This window comes from Podarcis melisellensis, assembly GCF_964234715.1.
Source record: "Podarcis melisellensis genome assembly, chromosome: 4".
NCBI lineage: Eukaryota > Metazoa > Chordata > Lepidosauria > Squamata > Lacertidae > Podarcis > Podarcis melisellensis.
Genome location: NC_138531.1, coordinates 62851863 through 62876240, shown reverse-complemented (window position 1 = coordinate 62876240; position 24378 = coordinate 62851863). Strand labels below are relative to the sequence as shown.

The 24378-nt window shown below is 37.8% G+C and overlaps 1 protein-coding gene across 4 annotated transcripts in view; it reads right to left on the bottom strand.

Moving 5' to 3' along the window:
- Positions 1–24378, bottom strand: part of CADM2 (cell adhesion molecule 2) — a 366183-nt gene that overhangs the window by 43916 nt on the left and 297889 nt on the right. For all 4 annotated transcript variants that reach the window (XM_081907886.1, XM_081907888.1, XM_081907889.1 and 1 more), the window contains one exon: positions 11472–11650. In XM_081907886.1, the coding sequence (XP_081764012.1) occupies positions 11472–11650 (179 nt within the window). The remainder of the gene's footprint in view (positions 1–11471; positions 11651–24378) is intronic.

Here is a 24378-nt window from a genome sequence, read left to right as displayed (position 1 = left end):
TAATTGTTGGCCACTCAGATTCTGTACAAAGAAGAGTAGCTGATATCCCTGATAGTAGGGAGTATAGCTTCCCACCCCCCAAAAAATTCTGCAGCGTTTTCAAAACTTTAATGGGGTTCAAATCAGAGTCCCAGATTTCAACGCCACAGAGCACTTAGTAAGCACTTTGCTACCAAATATCTTTAGGGAAGGTTCAATCAGCTGCCGTCCCTTATTGTAATAGAATTTCATAATACACAATAGAATTACATGTCTGGACAGACTTGCTGAAATTTATTTTTGTTAGCAGCCATCGATAACAGTACAGCAAGAGGGGCCTGCCTGATGTTACGTATACCTTTTAGTTTGCCAATCAACCAATCTTACAATGAGAAATGGACCATGTACATTTGTCTTAAGGACCTCATGTATGACCACATAAGGGAATATGTGCTGCTCTGCCCCTTCCCAACTACAACTTTACACCAGTGTAACTTCTCTCCAACCACAGTCGTGCTAGAAGCAATGCTGAGTCTGGTTTCTTGGCCTGCAGTTGTTCTGTCGCGGCCATATGTTACCTTGAAGTGGGGCTTAATATTACCAAGTTACACTACTTTAATAGGCCTATAAAAGAATGATGGATAATTTCCAGTGCTCTCCTCCATTTCAATGTTTATTGGGCATGAACTAGGTGATATAGTAGTCCTTAGTGGTCCTTAGCAAATCAACCCAATTTTAATATGCTCAGAGTGTTAACAAGGTATTGTCGCAGTTTCTGTCTGGGGCATGTAAAACATAACAGTGTCGTGCTTATTGATGAAGTCCACTGATATTACGAGTAAAAACAACTACTCCTGTTTTATAGATCCCAGAGTTGCAGGAATATTTCTGGTCTTTTGACACATACTGGTTTCTTATGAGAAGAAGTAATGACTCTAGCCAGGATTTCTAAATTAATGCCTGTTTCGAAATGTAAAGTATGTTAGCTATATAACCTATAAACTAGGCACCTGAGCACCATTTGTTAAGCTTCTTTGCTTCAAGCCTTCACCTAGTTACACTTATTTACATCCTACTGCATTTAATCAGTAGGATTACTGCATGATCCTAAACATGTTTACTTGAAGCAAATCCCACCGAGTTTAGCAATACTTGCTTGATGGCAGGTAGGCTAAATATTGCAGCCTTGTGCATACATAGCTAAGGCATAGTGTTTCAGCCTTTGTCCCAGAGAGTATGATACAACTAGCATGACATTTTGAAAAGGTTCTCATTCAAAATGTAGCTTTTGCTATAATCGTGTGGAAAATGGGAAGAGTTCATGAATAGTTACCATGAATTTCTGCAGACAGAGCCATCAGCAACTCCCTACAAATACAGGCCACTTCCCTAGTTTCAGGTGGGATTCAGTCATATTTCAGAAAATTCCAGTTGCACAATTAAAGTTGACTGGGAAGTCTTGAGCAACAAACACACTTCCTCAAAACAACTGACTTTTTGGTATAAGGAAAGTGATGGCAAAATGCACTAGGAAGCGTGGGATAAAAAAAAAAAAATTGCTTGATGCAACATCATATAACCCGGCCACAATAAGATCAGAATGAGTGTTAAATAAGAGGCATAGCCTGTAAGAAAGAGTGTTGCTCACCCACTATGCATTTTGTATATGATGGGTGTGTGGGTGCCATATAATCTTACAAGAAACATATCTCATACTTTCCATGTATTGTCTCAGTGATAATAAACAGAACTCACAACATAAAATACATTTAACTGCTCATACACAATGCCAAAAGAATAAGCAACCTGACCATTTAATCATAATCACTATTATGTCAATAGGTTGCTTCATGAAATATCAACCACAGAGAGGATGATTGTTTTAGTCTGATACATGATTTTCTTTAGAAGTATAATATTGCTACAAATATATTGATGTATGGTGATATTGATCATTAAGAGACCTGATCCTAAGTACTGTGAGCAGAGCTGTGGACCCATTTCCTTCCCACTGCAGCCACCCCTTGCCTTCAGCTATTCTTGAAGGTTGGGGACCCTCTTCTTCAGAATATCATTCAGTACAGTGGAGGGGAGAAAGGGAGAACTGGCAGAAGTGTGCCCCTTGCATCAACTTAAGTATCTTCCTCTTTAGCTAGAGCATTACTGCCGAGAACTCTGTTTTATATATCTTGGTAGACTTCCAATACTAGGGTTCTTACTATCAAAAGATAAAATCCAATTATTCAAATTTATGGCTGTTCTTCTATTTGCTCACCCACCCCTCATTCAATTTCTCTGTATATAAAAATGTAAACAGAAGCTGCAGCTGCCTGCCAAAGCAATTCTGCACTTGTGGCATTTCTTTTTTAAAAAATCTACCAGCAAAGGAGCGCATGGGTTGGACAATAGCAACTCTAAGCAATATGCAGGGCCTGACCTCACTCAGAATTGAAATGAATCAATTTCCAGATGCTCTTCCCACACATTTTCGATACTGTGTAGCTCATTGACCCATAACACCCAAATATCCTTTGGTGAAAGGAGGCAGTGGTTCATCCAGAGGGCAGTAGCCTACCTGGCCACCATATAAAATACTTGAGGAATATCCCTCCCCTGGATATTCGTCCGTCCCCCCCAACTTTACTGAACAAGTGAGGAAATGATTCCTGAACATTCAGAGCAAAAGAGGCACAGTGACAATATGTTGCTATATGCTTTCTAAAAATATGAACAACATCAGTAAACTTAAAACAGTAATAGCTTTGTTTCAAATTACATAATCGTTTGTCCCTGGATTTAATGTACACAATTAAATAAGGCATTCGTGGCTCCACTTTTAAAATGAATATAATACTAATCAGCTAAAGAGGTTATTGGAAATAAAACCAATTTTTCAAAAGGAGGATGGGACAGAGGGCATTCCTCTCCTTTGTCTAAAGTCAGGTTGGTAGACCTGACTTTAGACAAAACTCTGTTCAACCTTGGGAGATTTCAGGAAGAGTGAAGGGGCTGCAGGAGGCTTCTTGGACGTGACCCTCTCAGCTCTGTTATTACTTTTCTGTTAGAGCTCAGAAGAACGGGGTTCCACACCAGAGTTTAATGTGGATTTGAAACCTGAGACCCATTGTGGGCATGTGCACAAGTATTTGTTACCAGACCAGCAATAATTGAAGTACAAAGTGTGTGTGTGCGGGTTGATAGATAGATAGATGATAGAGATAGTGTTTCTCTCTCACTCCTCCACTTCTTTTGTCACTAAGCCATTACTGAGGAACATGTCAGGCTCAGGAGATGAATAGATTCACCCCTTGAGCAAAAGGAACTCCAACTTCCTCAAGGACTTCTTGATCAAATGGGAAGGGCAAGCTCGATCCCATCCGTTTTTATCCCGATAGTTCAGTTTGGACTAAGCTAATGGAGAGCAAGCACCAGGACATGTGCTTAATACCCTCAATTTGTGGAGCTTGAGAAAGGATGCCTGCATGGTGCTCTCTGGTGCCAGATCAGCACCCAATGCATAAATTGTTCATCTGCAATGCATTAATTCCAATGGGATGCACATTTATATGAATGTGCATTCTGGTGTGATAAATTATTAACCCACTTGTGCCAGCAACGGGGAACTTTCATTTCAGCCCCCTCACCACCTCAGACTACTAAACATGAATTTATCAACAAGGGGAGGTAAAGGAGGAGGAGGAGGAGGAGGAGGAGGAGGAGGAGGAGGAGGAATGGGATTTTTTAAATTGAACATTGTAGTCCTCACCCCACCTCCAAATACCAAATTCGCATTGAAAATCAGATCTCATATTAGTCATAACAGATTTCTGTGGGAGCTACTTTACAACCTGCTCTATATACACACGGCATACATAACTTGATATACGTAATATTTAGTACTTATATGGAGCCAAAATAGATTATGCATTCTTAAAATAGCTTATGAATTGTTTTTGGCAGAGTTCTGTTAAAATACAAATGCATTTTTTTTGTGGTAAAAAACCCCCAAACCATTAAAGCAAGGAGCTGAATATCTGAATTTTCTGGTTTGCCCTTTGTGACATTTTAATCTTTGTTTCACAAAGTTGTCAGCCATAAAATGCAACAGTGATTCAGTTTTCATGTGCAGTGTAAAAATAAACTTGAACAACTTTTGCACATGTTGTTGCAAGAGAACTAAATTATATACTGTAATAAGTGAAAATATAAACCCAGTACTAATAAAATACAGGTTGTGAATGACTAAAACAGATATTTTAATACTTAATACTTAGATGTTTTACCCTTTCCCCAAACTATTATCTCAAATATGTATATTCTCCAATATCAAGCAAATGAGCTAAGCCAGCTCCTCCTCTCCTATTCAGTGCTATGAAGTGGACATCTCCCCACCCTCTTACCTTCTCTAACTCTAAAAAAGACATGGATTCTGGCATTATTTATAGGATGAAAACTGATACTCTCTAGTAAGGCAGAACTTCAACATCTGGAAAGGTAAAATCTATCAATATTAGAAAACTGAGGCAACAGTGCATGTCAAAGATGGAAATATTACACATTCAATGCTCCAGTGGTCCAAACGAGAGAGCTTCTAAAAAATGCAATAATCTCAATATTAATTTATGTTTTAGTTAGTTGAAAATAATTTGTGTCGGAAATGCAATGAAAATTTCACTATTGTGATTTAGCCAATTGTTAAGCAGATATTGGAGGCTTACTCAACAGGATGCAGGAATGTTGAAATTAAGGCCTCATTTTATTGCCTATCATTAAATTATTCTAATCCAGCAAAATTAGCTTTTTTAATTTGAGATTTAACTCAGTCACTAATTAAATCAATGGGAGAGCTAAAAAGCTGATTTCTCCACATACTGAAAATATGTTTACAAGTATAATCAGTTGGATACTGTAGGCCTGCACTGAGTACTAGTGTGCTTCTAAGCCCAACTCAAGGTGTTTCCCTGTAATACAAAGCCCTAAACAACTCCAGCCTCATATATTTGCAGGGGTTTCCAGCCTATATAGACTGGTCAGGTGTTGGATCTGCAGAGGAGGCTCTGCTGGGATTTCCATCGCCATGTGAAATTTGTCAGGCTGTGCTGTGTAAGAGAGCGGTTTCTGTTTAACATCAGGCCAAGGTGCACAAAGGGGTGCATCTTCCACCAGAAAAGGTAGAAATAGTTTAATTGTACTGAGCTATATGCAACCTCTCCTGGGACTGCATGGTGGAAGGTGAGCTGTAAATGAACAAATAGGGAATGCATGATTCCTTGTGTTATGGCCATGGTTTCTCACGAAAATACCACTTTTGCTCATTGCTCTAGCACACATACTGCTTCAGTTCATATGTAATGATGCTGGTTCAGCAAGTCGTGGTTTAGAAGCCTGGGCAAACCCAACTGCCATCACATGATGGCAATGGTCCTATTCTAAGCCTCTATGGTGCACCTACTTGGGAGTTGGTGCAGTAAATGGGCATTTTTCTTGTCTTGCCCCTTCTGTCCTGAGTGGCATGAGTGCTGTGGAGTGGCTGTGCCACTCCATCAAGACCTGCCACATACCAGTGTATGTAAGATTTCAGTCTTACATACACTTAAAAAAATTGATAAAGGGAACCATCTGTTAACTAAAATTCACACAAGATCAAGTTTGTCTTCATATAAGCAGATATTTACTAATAAAGGAACCCTAACTCCCCAATTCACTGGCTTGGTGAGGCATTAAGATTGAGGTGATGTATATGTTGGCAGAGAAGAGCCTCACTGATGGAGGGGCACATCTACTACAGAGGTGTCGGCTACACCTGTGGTTGTTTCACTGGTTGTTGACAGAATTAGGCTCGGGGGGGGGGCAGCTGTGAGATATGGGTGGTCTGGGATGCAAAGTCCCTTCATCCATTGGGTAGGTTCCAGGGCAGGACTCCCTTGCTTCAATAGCCAAGAATTGGTAGAACTAGGGTTGACATGTTTCAAAGGGTGAAAATCCAGACATAAAAGTTGTTGAGGTTTTTTTCCAGTACTATACCTACGTACCTGGGAGAAAACACTATTGAATTCAGTTAGGCTGAATAGAGCTGTATTGGCTGCATGATAAAAGATTTAGTTTCCTATTCATCTGCTGATAGATGTATTGATTTGAGCTACTATAAGAGAATATAAGACAGAAATATTCCATAGTCAGATACTGTGGGAGAAAGTGATTTCCCTATAACTTTATTTTTAGACTGTCCCAATTAAAGAATCACAGTGTTCATGTTGTTTGTATAATTAATATGAATAAACACTATGCTTACTCTTAATCTCTAATTATGATAAACTACACATTTTCATTTAAGTCAAGCCTCTGCTTGCACTAAAGCTGTCTAAATCTCTCCTGAGTTTTGAAGATAACTTTGGAAATTGAGGGAATTAGCAGATAGGGTCCCACTGAGAGAACTGTTCACAGGAAAGGGAATAAAAGACGGATAGGTGACTCTAAAGTACTCGATAATGAAAGCTGGGAGGAAGAAAAACTGCTGTGATTGAAAATAAGTAAGATCATTTTGTGGAAATTGTGTGCAAACATTAAAGCACAAATTAAAGAACAAAATGTAGGACAGATCCTGTTCAACAACAGAGGGCTCTTGTTCCATATTCTGAGATTCACACTGGGGAAAAGTTGCAGAAACTACATTAATTTCACACACGTGTATGACGAATAAATACAATTTCCTCTTCAGTTCTAAAGGGTTTTACTTCTTCCACTCTACCTCAGAAAATACCAGCACATAAGACCAATGAAACTTATGACAATCAACTGATTATGACAACCACATTTAGATAAGCAACAGAGCCAATACAGAGAGGGATAGGCTTTCCTTTGGATGTTCCAGCTGCTTGTCTTTGACAAAGGATATATAACTGTTCACATTTTAAGTTATTCAGATATTATAATTTGGGTCCTAATAATGCTCAATTATTATTAGTTCAAAATAAGTTCTAAATTGTTTAAAGTTTATTTTTGCTGAGGATACAGTGCCATAGTATTTCTCAGTTTTATTACCTACAGCCAGTACAGTTAACTGGAATACTCAAACTGAAGCACTCGAAGTTGAACAAATAATGGAGGAAACGGTTTAGCCAGAGGGCTGACACTTGCTAAAAGTCTACAGCTGAAACTACCCTATATAGTTTCTGTGAAGAAGGGTCGGTAAGAAGAAGACCGTATAATGGACCTAAATTCAGTAAACATATTTATTGATAGATTTTCATGTTTAGAGAATCCTCCCACAGTATTCCCTCCTTTTACTCTTGGCACCATCTTTACTCAGAGAAATTAAGCAGAAACTTTGTAGCTCCACTTCCCAATTCTCAAGCAAAATTATGAGCCAAGGAAATAGTGCTTATCAAACTCTGATCAATTTCCCTACTACTTTCACCACTTAGGTTAAACTCTCTCCCACCCATTCACACTTTATAAGATTAGTCAGGCACAACTGATAATCTGTGCAAACTCTGCTTCCCAAATGCAATGTCACATGACCAACTGGAAAATGATAAGATGTATAGCACCAATTCTGCTTAACCCCAATAGAGGTTCTTGGCAATTTCTTTCAAAAATAGTTTCATTCTGTTGTGCTTGGTCCTCTTAAATTGAACTCACAAAAGGGAAAAGACCATCATAAATTCCCTTACCCAACCATGGCAGTTATTAACTCTGCACTGGAAGAATATATTAAATGCTAGAGACAATTTTTGTGCAAAATGAAGATAAGGAAATATATGCCCTCTATTAAATGGCATAACCCTTTCTTCAATTTTCAAACTGCAAAGTAAGAAAAAAGGGGGGAAGAGTTCTGTCCCGCAAGGTGCACCCAATAAAGCTATGCATCTAATCTCAATGCTGAAAAAATAAGAACAGGAAATTGTCTAAGATTATCATTATAATCAAACTATACTGAAGAAGCGTTTGATATCAAACACTACTAAACACTGAAACTTTTAAAACTTGGAACATTTGACATTATCTTATTTTAGAAGGCTTACAGTGCTAATAAACTCAAATATATACTTCTGCAATTACCCTCTGTAGTTCCAAATCTATATTTGCAGAAATTTAATTAGGAAGAAACTCCAGTATCCATTTTTACAATAATAAAAATGTCAGCAAGGCCAACTTTCAGCTAGATAATATGAAAGATGTGCAGGCACAGACTACTAAGTAATCAAACTTAACAACAGAATCCTGATAACGATTAATATGCCTGACTCTCTTTGAGCTGGATAATCAGATGAACAGGGTGCAAGCAACTGAGCAGTGACCAAATATGGGGGAGCTCGTGTGCATTCAGACATCTATATTTCTAAAGCAACTACTAAATGAAAAACTACGTCTCAAAGTAGTTTCAGTTAGCAAAATGTGTGATTTCTGAAAATGCCAACAGCTTTATCATCAAATGCTTATTCACAAGTTGCCTCATTGCTTTTTATTGTTTTAATTAAGAAGAATGGTTGGGGACTGCAGGCAGGTTAAGGCTTGTATGCTTCAAAGAAACATGGGGTGTAATACATATTGTATCTATGCTCTGTTCTCATAGACTGCATTCAAACATCATTGTAAACCTGGAGTAGCCAATTTGATGTCCTCCACATGTTGTTGGACTATAATTAAGATCATCCTTGACCATTAGCTATACTGATTGAGGCTAATGGGAGTTGAGTCCAACAGCTCCTGGAAGGAACCAGCTTCGCTATCCCTGAAGTAAACTATAGCTTATGCAAACAAGCCACCCCAAATGCCAGCTTTGTACACATCCCAGTCCCTTCCACTACATTTTCAAATTGGCTTGTTTGTTTTGTTTTGAAAAAAACATAGTTTACTTCAACCATAGTTTGTTGGTTTGGACATGAAAAACTGCGGTCAAACAAAAAAAAGTATCTTCTTGTGGCTGCATTGGAATAAGAGAGGAAAATGCGACTCCAAGCTTTACTGCAACTTGTCAGACCGAACTGGGGTCTAGCAAGTCATATGAACTGGGCTGTTGCATCATCACATGGAATCCCTGTCAATATGTGTTGGACATCCTATGTGGCTGGTACAGGTCATGTCTTGGACTCAATACAAAAGCATCCCCAAGGGCACTGGCTTAATTTCCTTCTGAAGATGTTTTATATATAGTCACTATCTCTCTGGGATGTCAGGGGCTGCATATCAGTGGTGGATGGGGCCTGGAATAAACAATTCTTCTGCTTTTTCACCATTGTTATCTCAGTGTAAAATTCCCCACAGGATTTGAATGATTTTCTCTCAAATTAAGTATACAGAGGATTAATTAAAAACAAAAAGTCAGAAAAATAAGGAAGAAATGAACAGGGAGGAAGAAATTCTAATGGGATGGAATAATAGCAGCTGGTGGACCTATAAAATTAGATCAGAGCCACATGTAGATCCTGGGTTGCAGGTTGCTCACCTATAACTTATATAGAAGAAAGTTAAAGGGAGGTTTAATTTGCTCCTTGATACTGGTCGCCCCAGCTATTGTGTATCATGCCTGATCCTGTTTGCATTGTCTCATCTATTCACCTCCCAAGCCCTTTCATGGCCTTCATTTTTTGGTGAAATGCAGGGAACTGGCAAATATATCTTGTATTTTTCTAACTCCTATGCTGATTGTTGCTGTTTTATGGGGTTTTTTAAAAGACCATTTTAATTATTCAGTGTATTTGTGGGGGCTTAATGTTGTGTACCACTTTGTGCATCTTTCTTTTTAATTGGAAGTAATTATAGAAAATTTACAGTTAAAAAATGTTCTAAAGGACACAGATTAACATCTCACCCACATAAAGACAAAATATGATAACAGACTGCTTCCAAAGTATTCAGAGTTGGTAATGGGGGTGGGGTGGAGGTGAACTAATATTTGTGTTTTATTTATTGAAGTTTTTAAAATTTAAACCTGAGTAATAAGTTACTGAAATTTTAATGAGCCTGTGGCACTAATCCTACGTAAACTAATGATAAATTTCAAAGCACTTATCTAGCAGCATGAGCAGCATTAATCCATGGGGTGATTTTGATAAAGTACAGTTCAACAACAGAGCAAAAAATGGCTAATTAAAAAGTTGTTTAGAGAAGTACTTATTGTAAATGTGAGCAAACTGCATAATAGTAAGATGGATGCCTAGTAAACTCTGCTGCTAGCGACCTTGAATCACCAAAACAAAATCTCCAAATAAAATACAAGCATTATTAAATTAACTTAATATTTCAGAACTGTTTGGTTTTTACATGGAGCCACCTTCTTTTTAAATGCAACAATTATTTGTGTGTGTGTGTGTGTGTGTGTCTGCATAATTCCAGATCAAGAAAATTAGGAAGCTGTTTCAATGGGTCTACTATATGGCTAACACTTTCCTAATTGGAGGCATGGTAACTGAATTTCAGGAATTTACATTTCAGCATTTATGATTCCCAGTTGTGTGAAAGCATTGCCTCTTATCTCCTACACTGATGCTTTCTAAATGGAGGGGGGGTCACGTGTTTCTGGATTCCACCTCATACCTGAAAGTTCATGAGATTTAGGGTAAAGCCCCTATCTAATGAGAATTATAGATTTTCAGCTCTGAATCACCACAATAATTTTAAGAGGGCTGCTGTCTTGGCAAAGCTCACCCATCTGCCTTAGCAAGTATAGTCACAGTGATCCCTTCGATTAGAGGAAGTCTAAAGCACAATTTGCAGCCAGCATTGACCAATCTATAAAATACATTTTTGTCATATTTGGCATTTCCCATCTGAAATATTCCTTTCAATTTCTTTCATGGTAGGAGTGCAATAACATGGAAAATACTTTCAACCTATTGTCAAAAAACAACTGCTACATTTTCAGAACTTACAAATTAGAAATATTCCCTGTCACTCATTCACTAGAAAGTAACTTCCATCAAGCACATATTTCTGGATATTTGCCTCTGCCAGCTGCCTGACACTTAATGAAATACTGGCTGAGTTAACATTTTTGTGATGAGCCAGGGTCGCTGGTCTATTGTGGTTTACCATGAACAAGCAACATGTTGACACATGCATCCTAATGACTTCTGCTTTGTTCTTCCCTTCATAGGGACAGGAGAAACGGATCAGGAAACCACAACGTATGACTTCTGAAACCAGGGTCCTAATTTGCTGCTCCAAAACATCAGGATTTGTAGACCACAAAAACTCATAGTTTAGAGCTTGCTTAGGGGAAAACAAACCCGGCTTCTAGGGGGTTAGATATTCAAGCAAGCCATGCTTAATTGCAGCTTCATGATTTGTTTCCCCCACTTACTCCAGGGGAGAAGCAAAGCAGAAGCAACCTGAGCTGCCGTTCATCAAGGTAAGCCACGATTAGCCAGCCAACTTTGTTTTGGGGGAGAAAGGCAGGGTAAAATTAATGCTAAATCAAACCAAACAAATTAATCAAAGCACATGTCAATGCACGCCATCATTTAAATGACAGAGAAGGAAGTACTCACCATGTATAATCAGAACATACTCTGCGCTGTTTAGGCCAATAGAGTTTGCTGCTTCACATCGATATGTACCATTGTCCGTTCTATTTAGGGAATTAATGTTTAGCTCCCTACCATTGACAACCATCCTTTCTGGATCTGGTAAATCTCCACCATCCTTTGTCCATAATACTGGATCTGGCCTATTAAAAACAAATAGATGAAACCATTATTTTCAAATTCATTTTAAAATAAATGTGCATCATTATCAAACCAACCCAACATGGGTTTCTCATGCAGCAAACTTTAGAACCATAAAAATAATTAAGTAAGTAATACAGACAGAGCTGAACAACACCATTCACAATTAAATATTATCTTTAAATTAGATAAAATATTGGTTGGTGGTAAGGTCAATTATTTATAATTGGCTTTGCAAATGCCTTAGAACTATAGAAATATTCACGATTAATTTTTCCTACAAAATGTTGTCTCTTTTAAACTTTATCTCAGGATACTTTCCTATTGATAAATTCTGCCTAGTGACATTTACTTGATTTGTTCCTGTCCGTTATATGAGTTACAGGCTATTCTTTCAGAATTAAGCCTACAGTATATTTTCATAGACCCACATCCAAGTGCCTCCTCTGGCAAAAGCTTTTTTTAGTGGGGGCTCCCCTCCTATGGAACACGCAGACTCAGCAATGGCAACCCCATTGCCTCCTTCTCAGTACCAAGCTTTTGAATGTTCTTTAGCATTTTTATTGCTATTGCTGTTGGTATCTTGTTAGATTAATTTTAATGGTGATTGTGTTTATGGCACTGTGGTTATTGCTTTTAATTGATTCAGCTGTTTGTGGTATGGATTTTTTTTTAATTTATTTAACTGATTGTTATAGAAGTGTAAAGGTTGCTTTTATTGCCACCTTAATGTTTTGGTGTAAGGCGATGAATAAGGAAGAAATAATAACAATGATCATATCTACGAACTTTGGGACTAATTGAAATCTTAATAGCAACTAGTCTCATATTAAGCATGCATGCCACAATATCATGCATAAAATGTGGTATTCCACCAGTATGGAACAGTACCTAAACCCGTCATGCCAGCATGATGGGAACAAAGTTATATAGGCGCACATAACAGTTGCATTACTTTAGGCTGAAAACAATAAGCCTTTACAAGGCAACACTTCAAGGCTCTAATTCATTAGTGGAGTGTGTAGGAAGATCATCATAGGCTGCTAAAAGGCACAGATAAAGCAAAACTCCAGAAAAGGTTAGTACCAGGTTCTTATAACAGTCATTAAGGAAAATAAAAAATACGTGGGTATAGCAATGGATGTGCAATAAAATCAGAGGAACTGGGACAGACAGGTAGAATTGTGGAAGAGAATTAATCTATAAAGGCTGGGTAACAATAAAGGTATTCTGTAATGGGAACTATGGAGATGCAAAAAGTCTGTAAAGAGGAATCTGAGAGGACTACGAGAAAATATTTTTCACACGTAGTTATAAATTATGTGGTAGCCTATAAATTATGAAAAATTATAGCGTTTCTATTTTATGCCACTCTGTCCAAAACCTCAGGGTAAAAGAAAATATTAATATAATATATATATTTCCTAATAAATAACAGAAAGTCTAGCAATAATATACAATATTGTAATGCTACCGTTACATTTAACGCAGCAAGCAGAAACCCAAATGTTAACCCACAAATCTGTATACATACATTCTGATTCTGGTTTTTCTATGTATGAAACTCTAGCAATAGCATATATGTTTTAGTGGGGCAGGTTACCATACAAAAAAAAATTGAAGAAAGCTTACATTTTAGCAAGGAAAAAAACAGTGGCACCTCCAGCTATACATTAGCATGGGACCTTTATACACCTGCCCCCAACCACCCAGTTTTAGTCTAACCAGTTCTCACTGTAAACCTGTGGATTGGCTTATTACCATATTTATTTGAGTTTAATGTGCCATCAAATCTAATGTGCACCTCAGTTTTCAGAACCTTGAACAAAAAACAAAAAAAGGATTTGGCTGGCAAGTGCAAATGTACCATCGAATCTACTGTGCACCTTAATTTTCGCAACGTAATTTGGCCCAAAAGGTGAGCATTAGATTCGAGTAAATATGGTAGATCCCTGAGGAAGAAAGAACTGGACACATAGTACTAAACACATTGTAAAATACCAAGGGAAAGCCAGCCACTTACTACCACCAGCTTTTGTGTATTAATGAAGTGTCTTCAAGGACCATCCCTTTGGTGTACATCTTCTAACCTTTGACCACGCAAGTCTCTAACTGCTTTCACCTGCCAGTACTCTCCAAAGTTTGACACTTTGACATAGGAATTCCCTTCTGGCATTTCTTACAGATATTTATAGCACAAACATAACATGCCTATTCAGAACTGATCACTGTTTGGTTCAGCGATACTTATTCATACATAAGGGTGTTTAGGATCACAGTCTTAAGAAAGAAATATGGACATAAAGGCAGCAATTTTCCGTTAGCCCTTCCAAAAATTTAACACCTCTCTTTTTTGCATGTTCATAATTCCTTCCTGCTATTTTAATGGTAGAGTTCTAATGTTTTCGTGATTTTTTTTTTATGTGCCCATAGTAAGCTTTGTGGGCTGTTTTGGGTTGAGAAATAGATCAGAATTCATAAATAAATAATCTCTCACACTGAGCAGTACTTCCATATCATATGATATTATGCAATAATCTAACATGCTTAAAACTTGCAATTTACAGAGTCAGCACCTTTAGTTTATTGATAATATATCCGAATACTGACCCTAGTGACTATTTCTAAAAATAGAAGCTATGTGGGAAAGGTATATTTAATATCACCTGACTGAGATAATCCGTGTTTAAATAATATATTTTTGATTCAAAAAAATATTATGCAATTACTTTCACTTGTATTATACACAACAACAGAGACAGAAGATGAAATATTTGTTGAAAAATAAACATAGATTTGACATAGTAATAAATGCATTCCAAATACAACATAGTGTTTCTAGTTGCAAAAACAGTATTTCCCCGGTAAAAATAAATGTTTGTTATTTAACTTTATTAACTATGTGCTGAGTCCGACTATTCAGTCCTCTGACTTACATCTGATACCAAAGCTAGAAGTTAAAGAGAATCTCTTATGCAGCAAACAGATGAGCTTGGAAGCCAGTTTTGCACATGTAATCTAGCAGAAAACATTTGTGATCAAACAGTTCATGTTGTTTATGTTAAAATGCTGGCAGAGCTAATATCTCTTTAAGGGGTAGAATGAGGCAGCTTGCTGAAAAGAGGTGTTCTTTTAAAACTAAGGCATTCTTAGATTTATAATTTCTCTCCCTCTTGTTCCTCACAAATGCATAAGGCATGCATCACTCAGTTGATCTACTCATGTTTCTCACAAGCTTTTAAGAATCAAATACTTTTGGAAAAAGATAGGCTAAGTTATTGAATACTGTATGTATTATATTACATGTGTTGTAAGCAATGTTGGATATTGGAAAATCAGATTATCTTAAAGTATTGTTAAGCATTTTTTTGTAATATTTTAATCTCTCTGTTTCTATACCTGCAAAGGTGCAGGGAGCGTGGCACCACTGCAATGAAGCAGATTGTGGCAATTCAGGATATTGCAGCTACACCAGAGCATCTCCTGCATGCAAGCCATGTACAAGGCAAATAATGGTGGAAAGGGAATGCTGAGAAGACAGGACAGATACCTAGTGACCTGTAAGCATGATCCCTCTTTGTTCGGGAGGCAGGAGGTTGAGCAGCAGAGAATGAGTGGGTGGTGTTAAAACAGAATTTGGGATGAAGTAAAGAATAGAGTGGGACAAGATCAAAGCATAAATTGGTTGTAAGCACTGCAACTACCTCTTGACCCCAAACCACCGATATCAGACATGATTGGAATTGAACATGCTAATAATGGTCAGAATCCAACAAATCATGCAGCTTGTTCTGTGTGCTCACTGTGCTTTCAATACATTCTCTGAATAGTACCTCTCCCCCATCTTCAACGAGTTGAATGGCAAACCCTTTTGAAACTAAGGTTGATCTCAACAGCCGTTTGTTTCATGGTATTGAGGGGTCTTTTGTTGAAAGAGCAGCTTGTTGGATAACGATAATAATAGTGATAATAAAATGAGACAGCATGAAAAAAAACAACAACAGTTAAATACATGCTTAAATAAAATAAGACCATGCCTTCAGGATTCCCGGAGGAAAGAACACGAAATTAAAAGAGAGAGAAAAAGATCTAAAGCTGTATTTTACCACTGCAGTTTAAAAGGGAAGGCAAGATATCATTATAAAACCATCATTATAAAGCCTTCCAAGAGATTTTATTGTCTGCCTTTGGGAGAATAGAAGGAAAAGGGAAGCAGAAAGCTTTCTGTTTCCTCTCCTATCTCCACTTACTATCTTCGAAAGAAAGACAAGCGGATTTCTCTTCTGTGACTCATAGAGTAAATGTAGTTATAGATGCTGCACACTATGTTGTCAAGCATAAAGCTGAACACCATCTTCACAAATATAGGAATATGTAGAACTATTCTGATTTGCAGTAACAATCTGGGTTTCAATATTATTACTATTTTAAAATGGTGTGTTTATAATAAGGAGAATGTAAGTTGAGAAGTTAATGTGCTTAACAAGCAGCCATTGTGCACATTCACCAGGCCTCATGGAGAAGCATGTGCACACAATCCTTCCAGGAAGAGGAAATTGTGCACATTTCCCAGTCCATATATATAAACAGGCCTTGAATAAATCCACATTCCCTAAAACTCAATAGTGCATCTGTAACAACAAAACCGCTCCCATATTGGTTTTTACAGCCACAGCAGGCGCTGTAACTCTCCAATGGTTTGACTTTACCAAAGATGCTGCACTTTTCCATTGTCTCTCAATACAAATTGATGTCAACTAATCAGGATCATCTTACGTTTGCACTTGTGTTGCTGCTTCTAGAACAGATGGGTAAGGCTGCAGACCTATCCACTCTTAAATGGAAGTAACCCTTTTTGAACGTAGCTAGACTTACTTCTGAGTAAGCATACATACAATAACAATGCAGCTGCTGTTCTAAACTGCCATAAGTTGCTGAATATAATATAATATAATATAATATAATATAATATAATATAATATAATATAATATAATATAATATAATATAATTAATATAAACTTTATGTCAGTACTTTAAAAATAGATGCTTTGATAAATTTGCATGCTAAGGTCAAATGGAACCTGGCATCAGGACCAAAACAATACTTTAAAAACTGAACTGTGCATACTTTTGTCGCTACAGTATATGTGGTTGCAAAATTTAAATGATGCTGATAGCTTATAAATAATGTAACCAGGATTGGGGTGCATAAAAAGGAAACTATAAAGGTGACAAATTTCAAGAGACCCTTGAGGCAAAAAATGGGTGAACATCCAGCAATACAAATGTCATTGCAATAGCATGACATTGTAAATATCTCTCTCTCTCTCTCTCTCTCTCTCTCTCTCTCTCTCTCTCTCTCTCTCACACACACACACACACACTTTCCATTTGAGAAATAACGTAGTTGTAAATCCTTTAAACTAAGTTTTAAATCCCCTATAAAAGTTTAAATCCTATTTCACCCTAGGGAATGCATGCCATGCAAGAATGGGTTAAGTAGGGTTGCCATTATAAATTAGCTCAAGGAAAAAGCACTAAATATACAGTATAGGGGACAATTTTATCCAAGTGCAGAGGCTGAGGAAAGGTGGATAAGATTGCTATAGGCCAGGGCATTCTTTCCTATTCTTCAAGGATTCTCTTTCACATGGCTTTGCTACTAACCATAAATGCTAACTAAGTGCCTATTAAGGGAGCAGATTGCTTTAGCCATTTGGATGGCCATCTCACAGCCTGCTCCAAAGGATGTCGTGGCCATGAAACTGGTTTGCCTATTCTAAGGGTGGGCTGTGGGCCCACTGGCTCAAAAGAAGCAGCCTGCAGTTTGGCCAGAAAGGGGGGGGGGGAGGCAATTTCATTTAAAAAGACTGAATGGATCAGGCCATGGTCCATTTAGCCCAGCCTCTCATTCCCACAGTGGCCAACCAGATGACTTGTAAAGTTCATAAGCAGAGCTCAAATGCAATAGCCCTCCCCAATAGCCCTAGGGGAGGCAAAATACAATTCCAAGTACAATCCCTAGCATTTCCCATTAAAATGGTGTCTGGTAAGAAGACTGGGACAGATCTCTGCTCAGGAATGTAAAGTGGGTAGTAGTGTTCTAAGCAGGACCGATTGACTCAGCATAAGACACCTTTAGATGTCTAATATATATTCAGTATGTGCTGCTGCTTTCAGAGGGCAGGGGCCAAAGCTCAGTACTTTAGTTCAATTCCTGGTATCTCCAGTTAAGAGAGTTAAATAAGGGGCGAAGGCAAATACATCTGCTTGAGACCTTGGAGAGCAGAAAATACTCAAGAAGTTGGGCATTCATCTGACCTTGAATAAGGTAGCTTCCTATATACTTATGACATGGATGTTCCTGTGAATCTGGTAGTGTGCTGTTTGCTTATTTCTGATCCCCTACCATATTTGCTCAACTGTCATACCTGCACAGCTCAGGCAGCAGGGGGGGAAAGGCGGGAACTGCAGGAGCAGCTGAAAGTGGCAGAATCATCTAATTGGTGGTGAAGCGAGAATCCAAGGATTTAATGAAAGAATGTATTTAGAACAAAAGTGTGCAAACTGTACAACTCCTCTCTTACATCCCCAACTGCATTTCATTAGCATTAACATGGCTCTCAATTAATCTCAGTAATTTGTAACAGCTATTCTGATGCACCCACTTGAGTACTGTATTATCTTGATACTGCTGACATTTGCATGTCTTGGGGGGTTGGGGGAGGAAGAGATATTTATCATCCTTCAAATATGCTGAGCCTTTCCCATTCTTTGTTTTCCCTGTTTTAAGAAGAAACAATTTCTCACAGTTTTCTTACTACAGCTGTTTATGAATAAAGAAGGAAACAAAGGCCTTGATCCAGAAATGGGACTTATGAGCTTCTGCGTTCACAACAGGACTGCTGTCTTTCATCTGACCTATGCCTACCCCCTACTTTTCTTGACTACATTGCAAATGACTTTTGTAATGTGAGAATAATTAAAAGACATCCCTGTGCTATTCTGAATGAGGGGTGGCTACAGTTCAGATAAGGCAAGAAGCCATGACACAGTGGCAAATAACCTCTTATCACCAGCTGCACCCCAAAACACTCTACATGCTTTAAATTGAATTATTTCCTCACTCTTACTTCTTCATGTTTAAATCCCATATTTTTAAAGGCTGTATTTTCCTTACATAGGAATGATTCATTTATCAATATTCATTAACAAAAAGCTTCACTAATCCTCAAAGATAAATGCTAAAAACCTAAGAATAGCAGAAAAACAGCACACCAGTTGAGTCAGGAATAAGATCAAGCTGGGCTGAGTGTCAGATCAAAAGGATAAATCAGTAACATGCTGAGTTCAGGCAAGGTGGTCAACTGCTAGGAGATCTGGAAATTAGCCAGCAGTCAAGGAACCAGAGGAGCAGTACAGCCAGGAACAGCGTCCAAAGTTTAAAAAGCAAAATGAAAGCCAGAACAGAGCAAGATGAGAGAAAAACAAGTAGCCAGAAGCTTGCAAAGTCTGGGGCAGCAACAGTCAAGGAAGATACTTTGCTACTTTGCATCTCTGTTGATGATAGGTGTCTGCTTACTCAAGGCCAAAAAAGAAGATTTGCAACCCCCAAAAGAGGAAAGAATAAAGTGATTTGCATACTATATATGTACAGATGCACATTTAAATAAGGATAATTTAAATATGAATACAAAGCTAAAGACAAAGGCTCTCATGAAGAATAATAATAAGAGTTTGGATTTGATATCCCGCCTTTCACTCCCTTTAAGGAGTCTCAAAGCAGCTAACATTCTCCTTTCCCTTCCTCCCTCACAACAAACACTCTGTGAGGTGAGTGGGGCTGAGAGACTTCAGAGAAGTGTGACTGGCCCAAGGTCACCCAGCAGCTGCATGTGGAGGAGCGGAGACGCGAACCCGGTTCCCCAGATTACGAGACTACCGCTCTTAACCACTACACCACACTGGCTCTCATAACCAAAGAATTGAGGTAGGCCCACACATAAACAATTGCCACAAACTGGGTTTACAGTACTTCCCCTCCCCCAGCCACCAGTGTTTGTTCACTTGAGTTCATTTCTTTCTCCCTACCTCCCTCACAAACATATACACAACATTCATCCATCTCCTCTGTCTGTCTCTCTCTCTCTTCCTGCCCCCCCCCCCCCCCCGGCTCACTTTCTTGTGGCCTGAATGGTGGACAAGATGTTGGAAGATGGAAATGGGAGGACTTCCTCCTTCAAGAAGTATTAGCCAGTTTTCTGCTTCCAAATTATTTTCTTCCTTTCCTTGATGATCTAGAAACTGTTGGAAGTTCCGTGCAGTACTTGTTACATTTGTAGTTTAGAAAGGAAAAGGTAAGATAGAGGAAGAAAACACTCTAGCATCCAGACTGGAATCTGGACAGAACCTTAAAATGATGGGCCATCTGGGACAAAAGAGGACTCCTAGCCAACTGATGGAGTGGCGCTGCCCTTTTCTGTGAATGCAAAAACACACTAGCTAAAAGGGAATGGGAGGTGGCAGAAAAGCTAATACATGGGGAAAAGGCACAGGGGCTCAACCTTCTTCTGGGACCTGGATGCCACAATCAAGAAATAACCAGCAATCTATAATCTGGAGTACTTCTAAGATGCTATGCATCACCTAAAGAAAATTGTCTACCTCATACAAAACATAAAGGGAACAGATAAGCTTACAGGAAGTTTCTTTTTTTGTGGGGCAGGGGGAGACAGAGACTTTACATATCAAGAGAACGCCAAAAATGCTTGGTCAAATAACTGTTTGAATCACCCTCACTAAGCTGATCTTGACTGCTAGTAGAAGATGCAAATCTGAATCATTCTGCCTCCCCACATTTCACCATTTTTTTAAAAAAAACTGAAAACTTTGATATTCCTACCATATATATTATGTTGCAATACAATCACTATATGTTGAAGCAATGTTACCAGTTAAACAGCTATCAGAGTCATGGAGCCTCTGCAATAAACAAATACTCTGTTTGTACCTCCAATAAATTATTTGATGCTGTAGACTGAGAACTAGAAGTGCAATAAAACCAGCTCAGAACCCTTCAGCCACAACTTTATTTTTGTAGCTCTCTGTTCCAAAACATTCCATTTTGCTTATTTCTTACTTTTTCTTCTTCTTTTTGCAGCTACCTCTACTCAGATATCATTCTGAGTATACATTTACATATTTCTTTAGGAGTCTTGCACCCTTTCCAGAACTGAAAGGCTGTAATTATTTTTCATCATTGGAATTAAATTGTGGGAGATTTCAGAAACAAAGAATAATGATAAAGTTATTAGGAGCTAAAAGCAATTGGTTTAATGGTTTTTAGCTCCTAATAAGCTTGTTACATTTAACACATTTTCATGCTAATAGTTGCTGTTCAGTTACCACAGCTGTTTCCTACGTGTTGTCATGATTTTTCTTGCCTACTCATGTCATGAGATTCTGTCGTCTTCTTTGCCCATTCCCAAAGAAAGCTTTGCTGAGAACCGAGTAGCTGCGAAGAATAGCATCTGGCATTACTAACAGAAACAGGAGGTATTTCAATAAGCAGGGCTGCTAGTAAATGAAAAGTAACAGGCATCTCAACTCGTATATAATTCCAGGATTTTATTTTGCTCTGTTTTTTTTTTTTAAAAATCCACAATGTAAAGCCACTAGAGGCAACAGATCCCAAGCCATGTAAAGAGGCAACAGAAAATAATTTAATCTCACTTGAGAAGGGGGGGACGACCAATTAATGTTTTAACAGTGCAATCCTAACTATATCTATTCAGAAGTCAGTTCTAATGAATTCAGTGAGTGAGTGGGGACTGAAGTCTCACTCTGTTGTTCCATGGAACTCGATGAGACTACAACACTGGAAACAAAAACGGAATAGTTGTATATGTTATAAAGCTCATCAGAATGGAATTGGTTTTATAAAGAACTGCAGTTAACTTTAATTGTTTATTATGTTTTCAACTTTAGACTACAATCACTAATTTGTTCCTTATCCCAATACTCTTACATGCTAAAGATTAAACTTGAATGTGAGAACTCTCTTATGCATAGTTTTTGAGGATAAAATTTTTATTTGAAGGCCTGATTTAAAAAGGGCAAAATATTATCTTCTCCTAGGAAGATATAGTATAGAAAATGGAGGGCCTCATTCAATTGCTTTACTGTTGTTATTAAGTATTACTGTTACTCAAATTACTAAACACACACAAAGTAATAATACATTCATTCAAATAAAAAACTAGGAACAAAAACACAAAAATAATTCCTGAAACCCATTCCAGGTGTACAACAGCAGTACCGCACTTAATAAAGAAAAGTATAGATCTTTAACCTGACTCCAAGTTATCTGTTATTGCAGACAAATTTCACTTGCGCATTCTACGCATGCCTCATTAAATTCAGCAGGGCTTGCTCCTAGATAAGGGTGTACAGTATATGATTGTAGCCTTGAGAATGGAACCTTGTCGGTAAGGTAGAAAGAAGTATTTGGAGGGGGCCAACTTTAACAGAAAAAGTGTCATGTGGATCCCTTACTCTCTTTTCCTGTGTTTTTTACCCAGCCACGATCACTTCCAGTTATTGGAGTATAAAGACTTCGGCTCTGAAACTTCAGCTTCTTGAGTATAGCTGCCTTGACCCATGAAACTGCCGTGTGTTTGGACAGGATTTTAATAGATCCTTGGCTCAGACTGTCTGGCATAACTTCTGGCTTTCTTTTTACTGTTGCTAATTTGGTTCATGGGTCAAAGGTTCTGTATGGCTGTCCTAGAAAATGATCTAATTTAGCATGTTTATTGTATTTGTAATTATTAAACAAAGCTAAAAAGCTAAATATTGCCCAATATTGTATTTAGAATTGACATAATCAGTTCATTGTAACTAATAAACTTCTGAATCATAAACTTTTCAACAGAAAAATAAAACGCTGATTTTTTTGGGGGGGGCACATCATTGTCTACAACATCTAGGAATTTTTTTTTAAAAAAATGAAATCTGGAAATCTGGGGATTATGGCTCATTGGGGGAAGCAACTGTTCCTCTTGCTTCTCCCCTATGAACACCTATCACTGTCACCTTGGGCCAACTGCTGTCAGTCAAAAGTACTGCAACTTCATGTATACCACCCTGAGCTCTCCTTGGAGCAGTGGTTCTCAACCTGTGAGTCCCCAGATGTTGTTGGACTACAACTCCCATCATGCCTGGCCTTGCTAGCTAGGGTTGATGGGACTGGTGGGAGTTGTAGTTCAACAACATCTGGGGACCCACAGGTTGGGAAAGGCTGCCTTGGAGGAAGGGCATGACATAGAAACAAAAGATACATAAAAGTGGCACAATCTCTAACAATCAGCTGAGTAATACCTCCTTACTACATGAATAGCTGTTGCTTGTTCGATGCCAATGATAGCATTTTGAAGGGAGGATATGATAATACCAAATGCAAGCCATGGGAAAAGGATATGACAAATGTGCTCATTTTGTTTCCCTCTTCTGAAAGGTTGAATGCTTAAAAGATCTTTGATTATATTTTCATGGTTTCTAAGTTCTAGGGTTAAATGGTGCACAGGTGACATTGCCTTATAGTCTTTGTTAGTTCTAAGATACAGACTTTTAAAACCATATTTTTGTCTTCCATAATTTCAAGGGAAAGAAAAAAAATGCATTTCAATGATATATCACATGTTAGTACTTAAGAGGCTGCATTTAGATTTTTCTTCCTTCACACTGTATTTTTTCTGCACCATTTTTGGAGCAAACATTGCAGGAAAAGCAGTTGAGTCTTAAGAAAGCTCTTTACTGAACAGAGCCCATTAAGCCATCTGATCACTTTACAGACAACTCGAAGAGAAGTTCTTAGGTACTATAGTGATAGTTTTACTGTGAAGTGTAATTTATAAATGGGCTCTAATGCTTCTCCCTGTTTCTTTCCATGACACTTTTTATGACACCAATTTTGCTGCTTTGTAGGGAAAAAGGGATTCCCAAACGGAAAATGAAAATCTAGTTGCATGACAGCAAATCTATTAACTGCAACTTGAAATTGAATATATTATTATAGTATGTGTTTACACCTTAGCAGAAATGATGCATTTTTATAACTCTCTGTATAATGCTACATTACCAATTCCAAGCCTTAAATGTATTGTAGTATTTGTGAATAGGGATACTAAACTAACATTTATACTGTCCTTCAAAATAATTGGCTTTTTGTTACAAGGCACCAATCTGAGAAGGTTTTCCAAGTATATTCCCTCAATGGAGTCATATTCATTCTCAGGTGTGACTTTTGTAGGACTTCAGAATGTGTAATTGAACATACACCATATTGCTGATGCACAATTAGTAAAGTCAGCATTGACTACAATTGGACAAGTAGTCTCTTCAAAGCTATCTAGCTTCAAAGGAAATTTCACACAGTAGGCAGCTGGAAAGATTTAAAAAAATTATGGTAGCAGTCAACAAAAAATCAGATGTTAAAACTATCTAAAATTAAAATTGAGTACAATAATATATAGAAAACTTGTCATATTTTATTTTGTCAAATCTCTGGGCATATATATCCCAGTCTGCTTCATTTATTTGCATACTGCAGTACTTAAATTGATCCATGTCAGCTTTGATAGAAATCTTAGCTCAAATAGCAATTATAGTCTTTGTTTTGCATGTAATTAGGACAGCTATGGAGAATGAGTAAAAACAAAAACAAAAAGC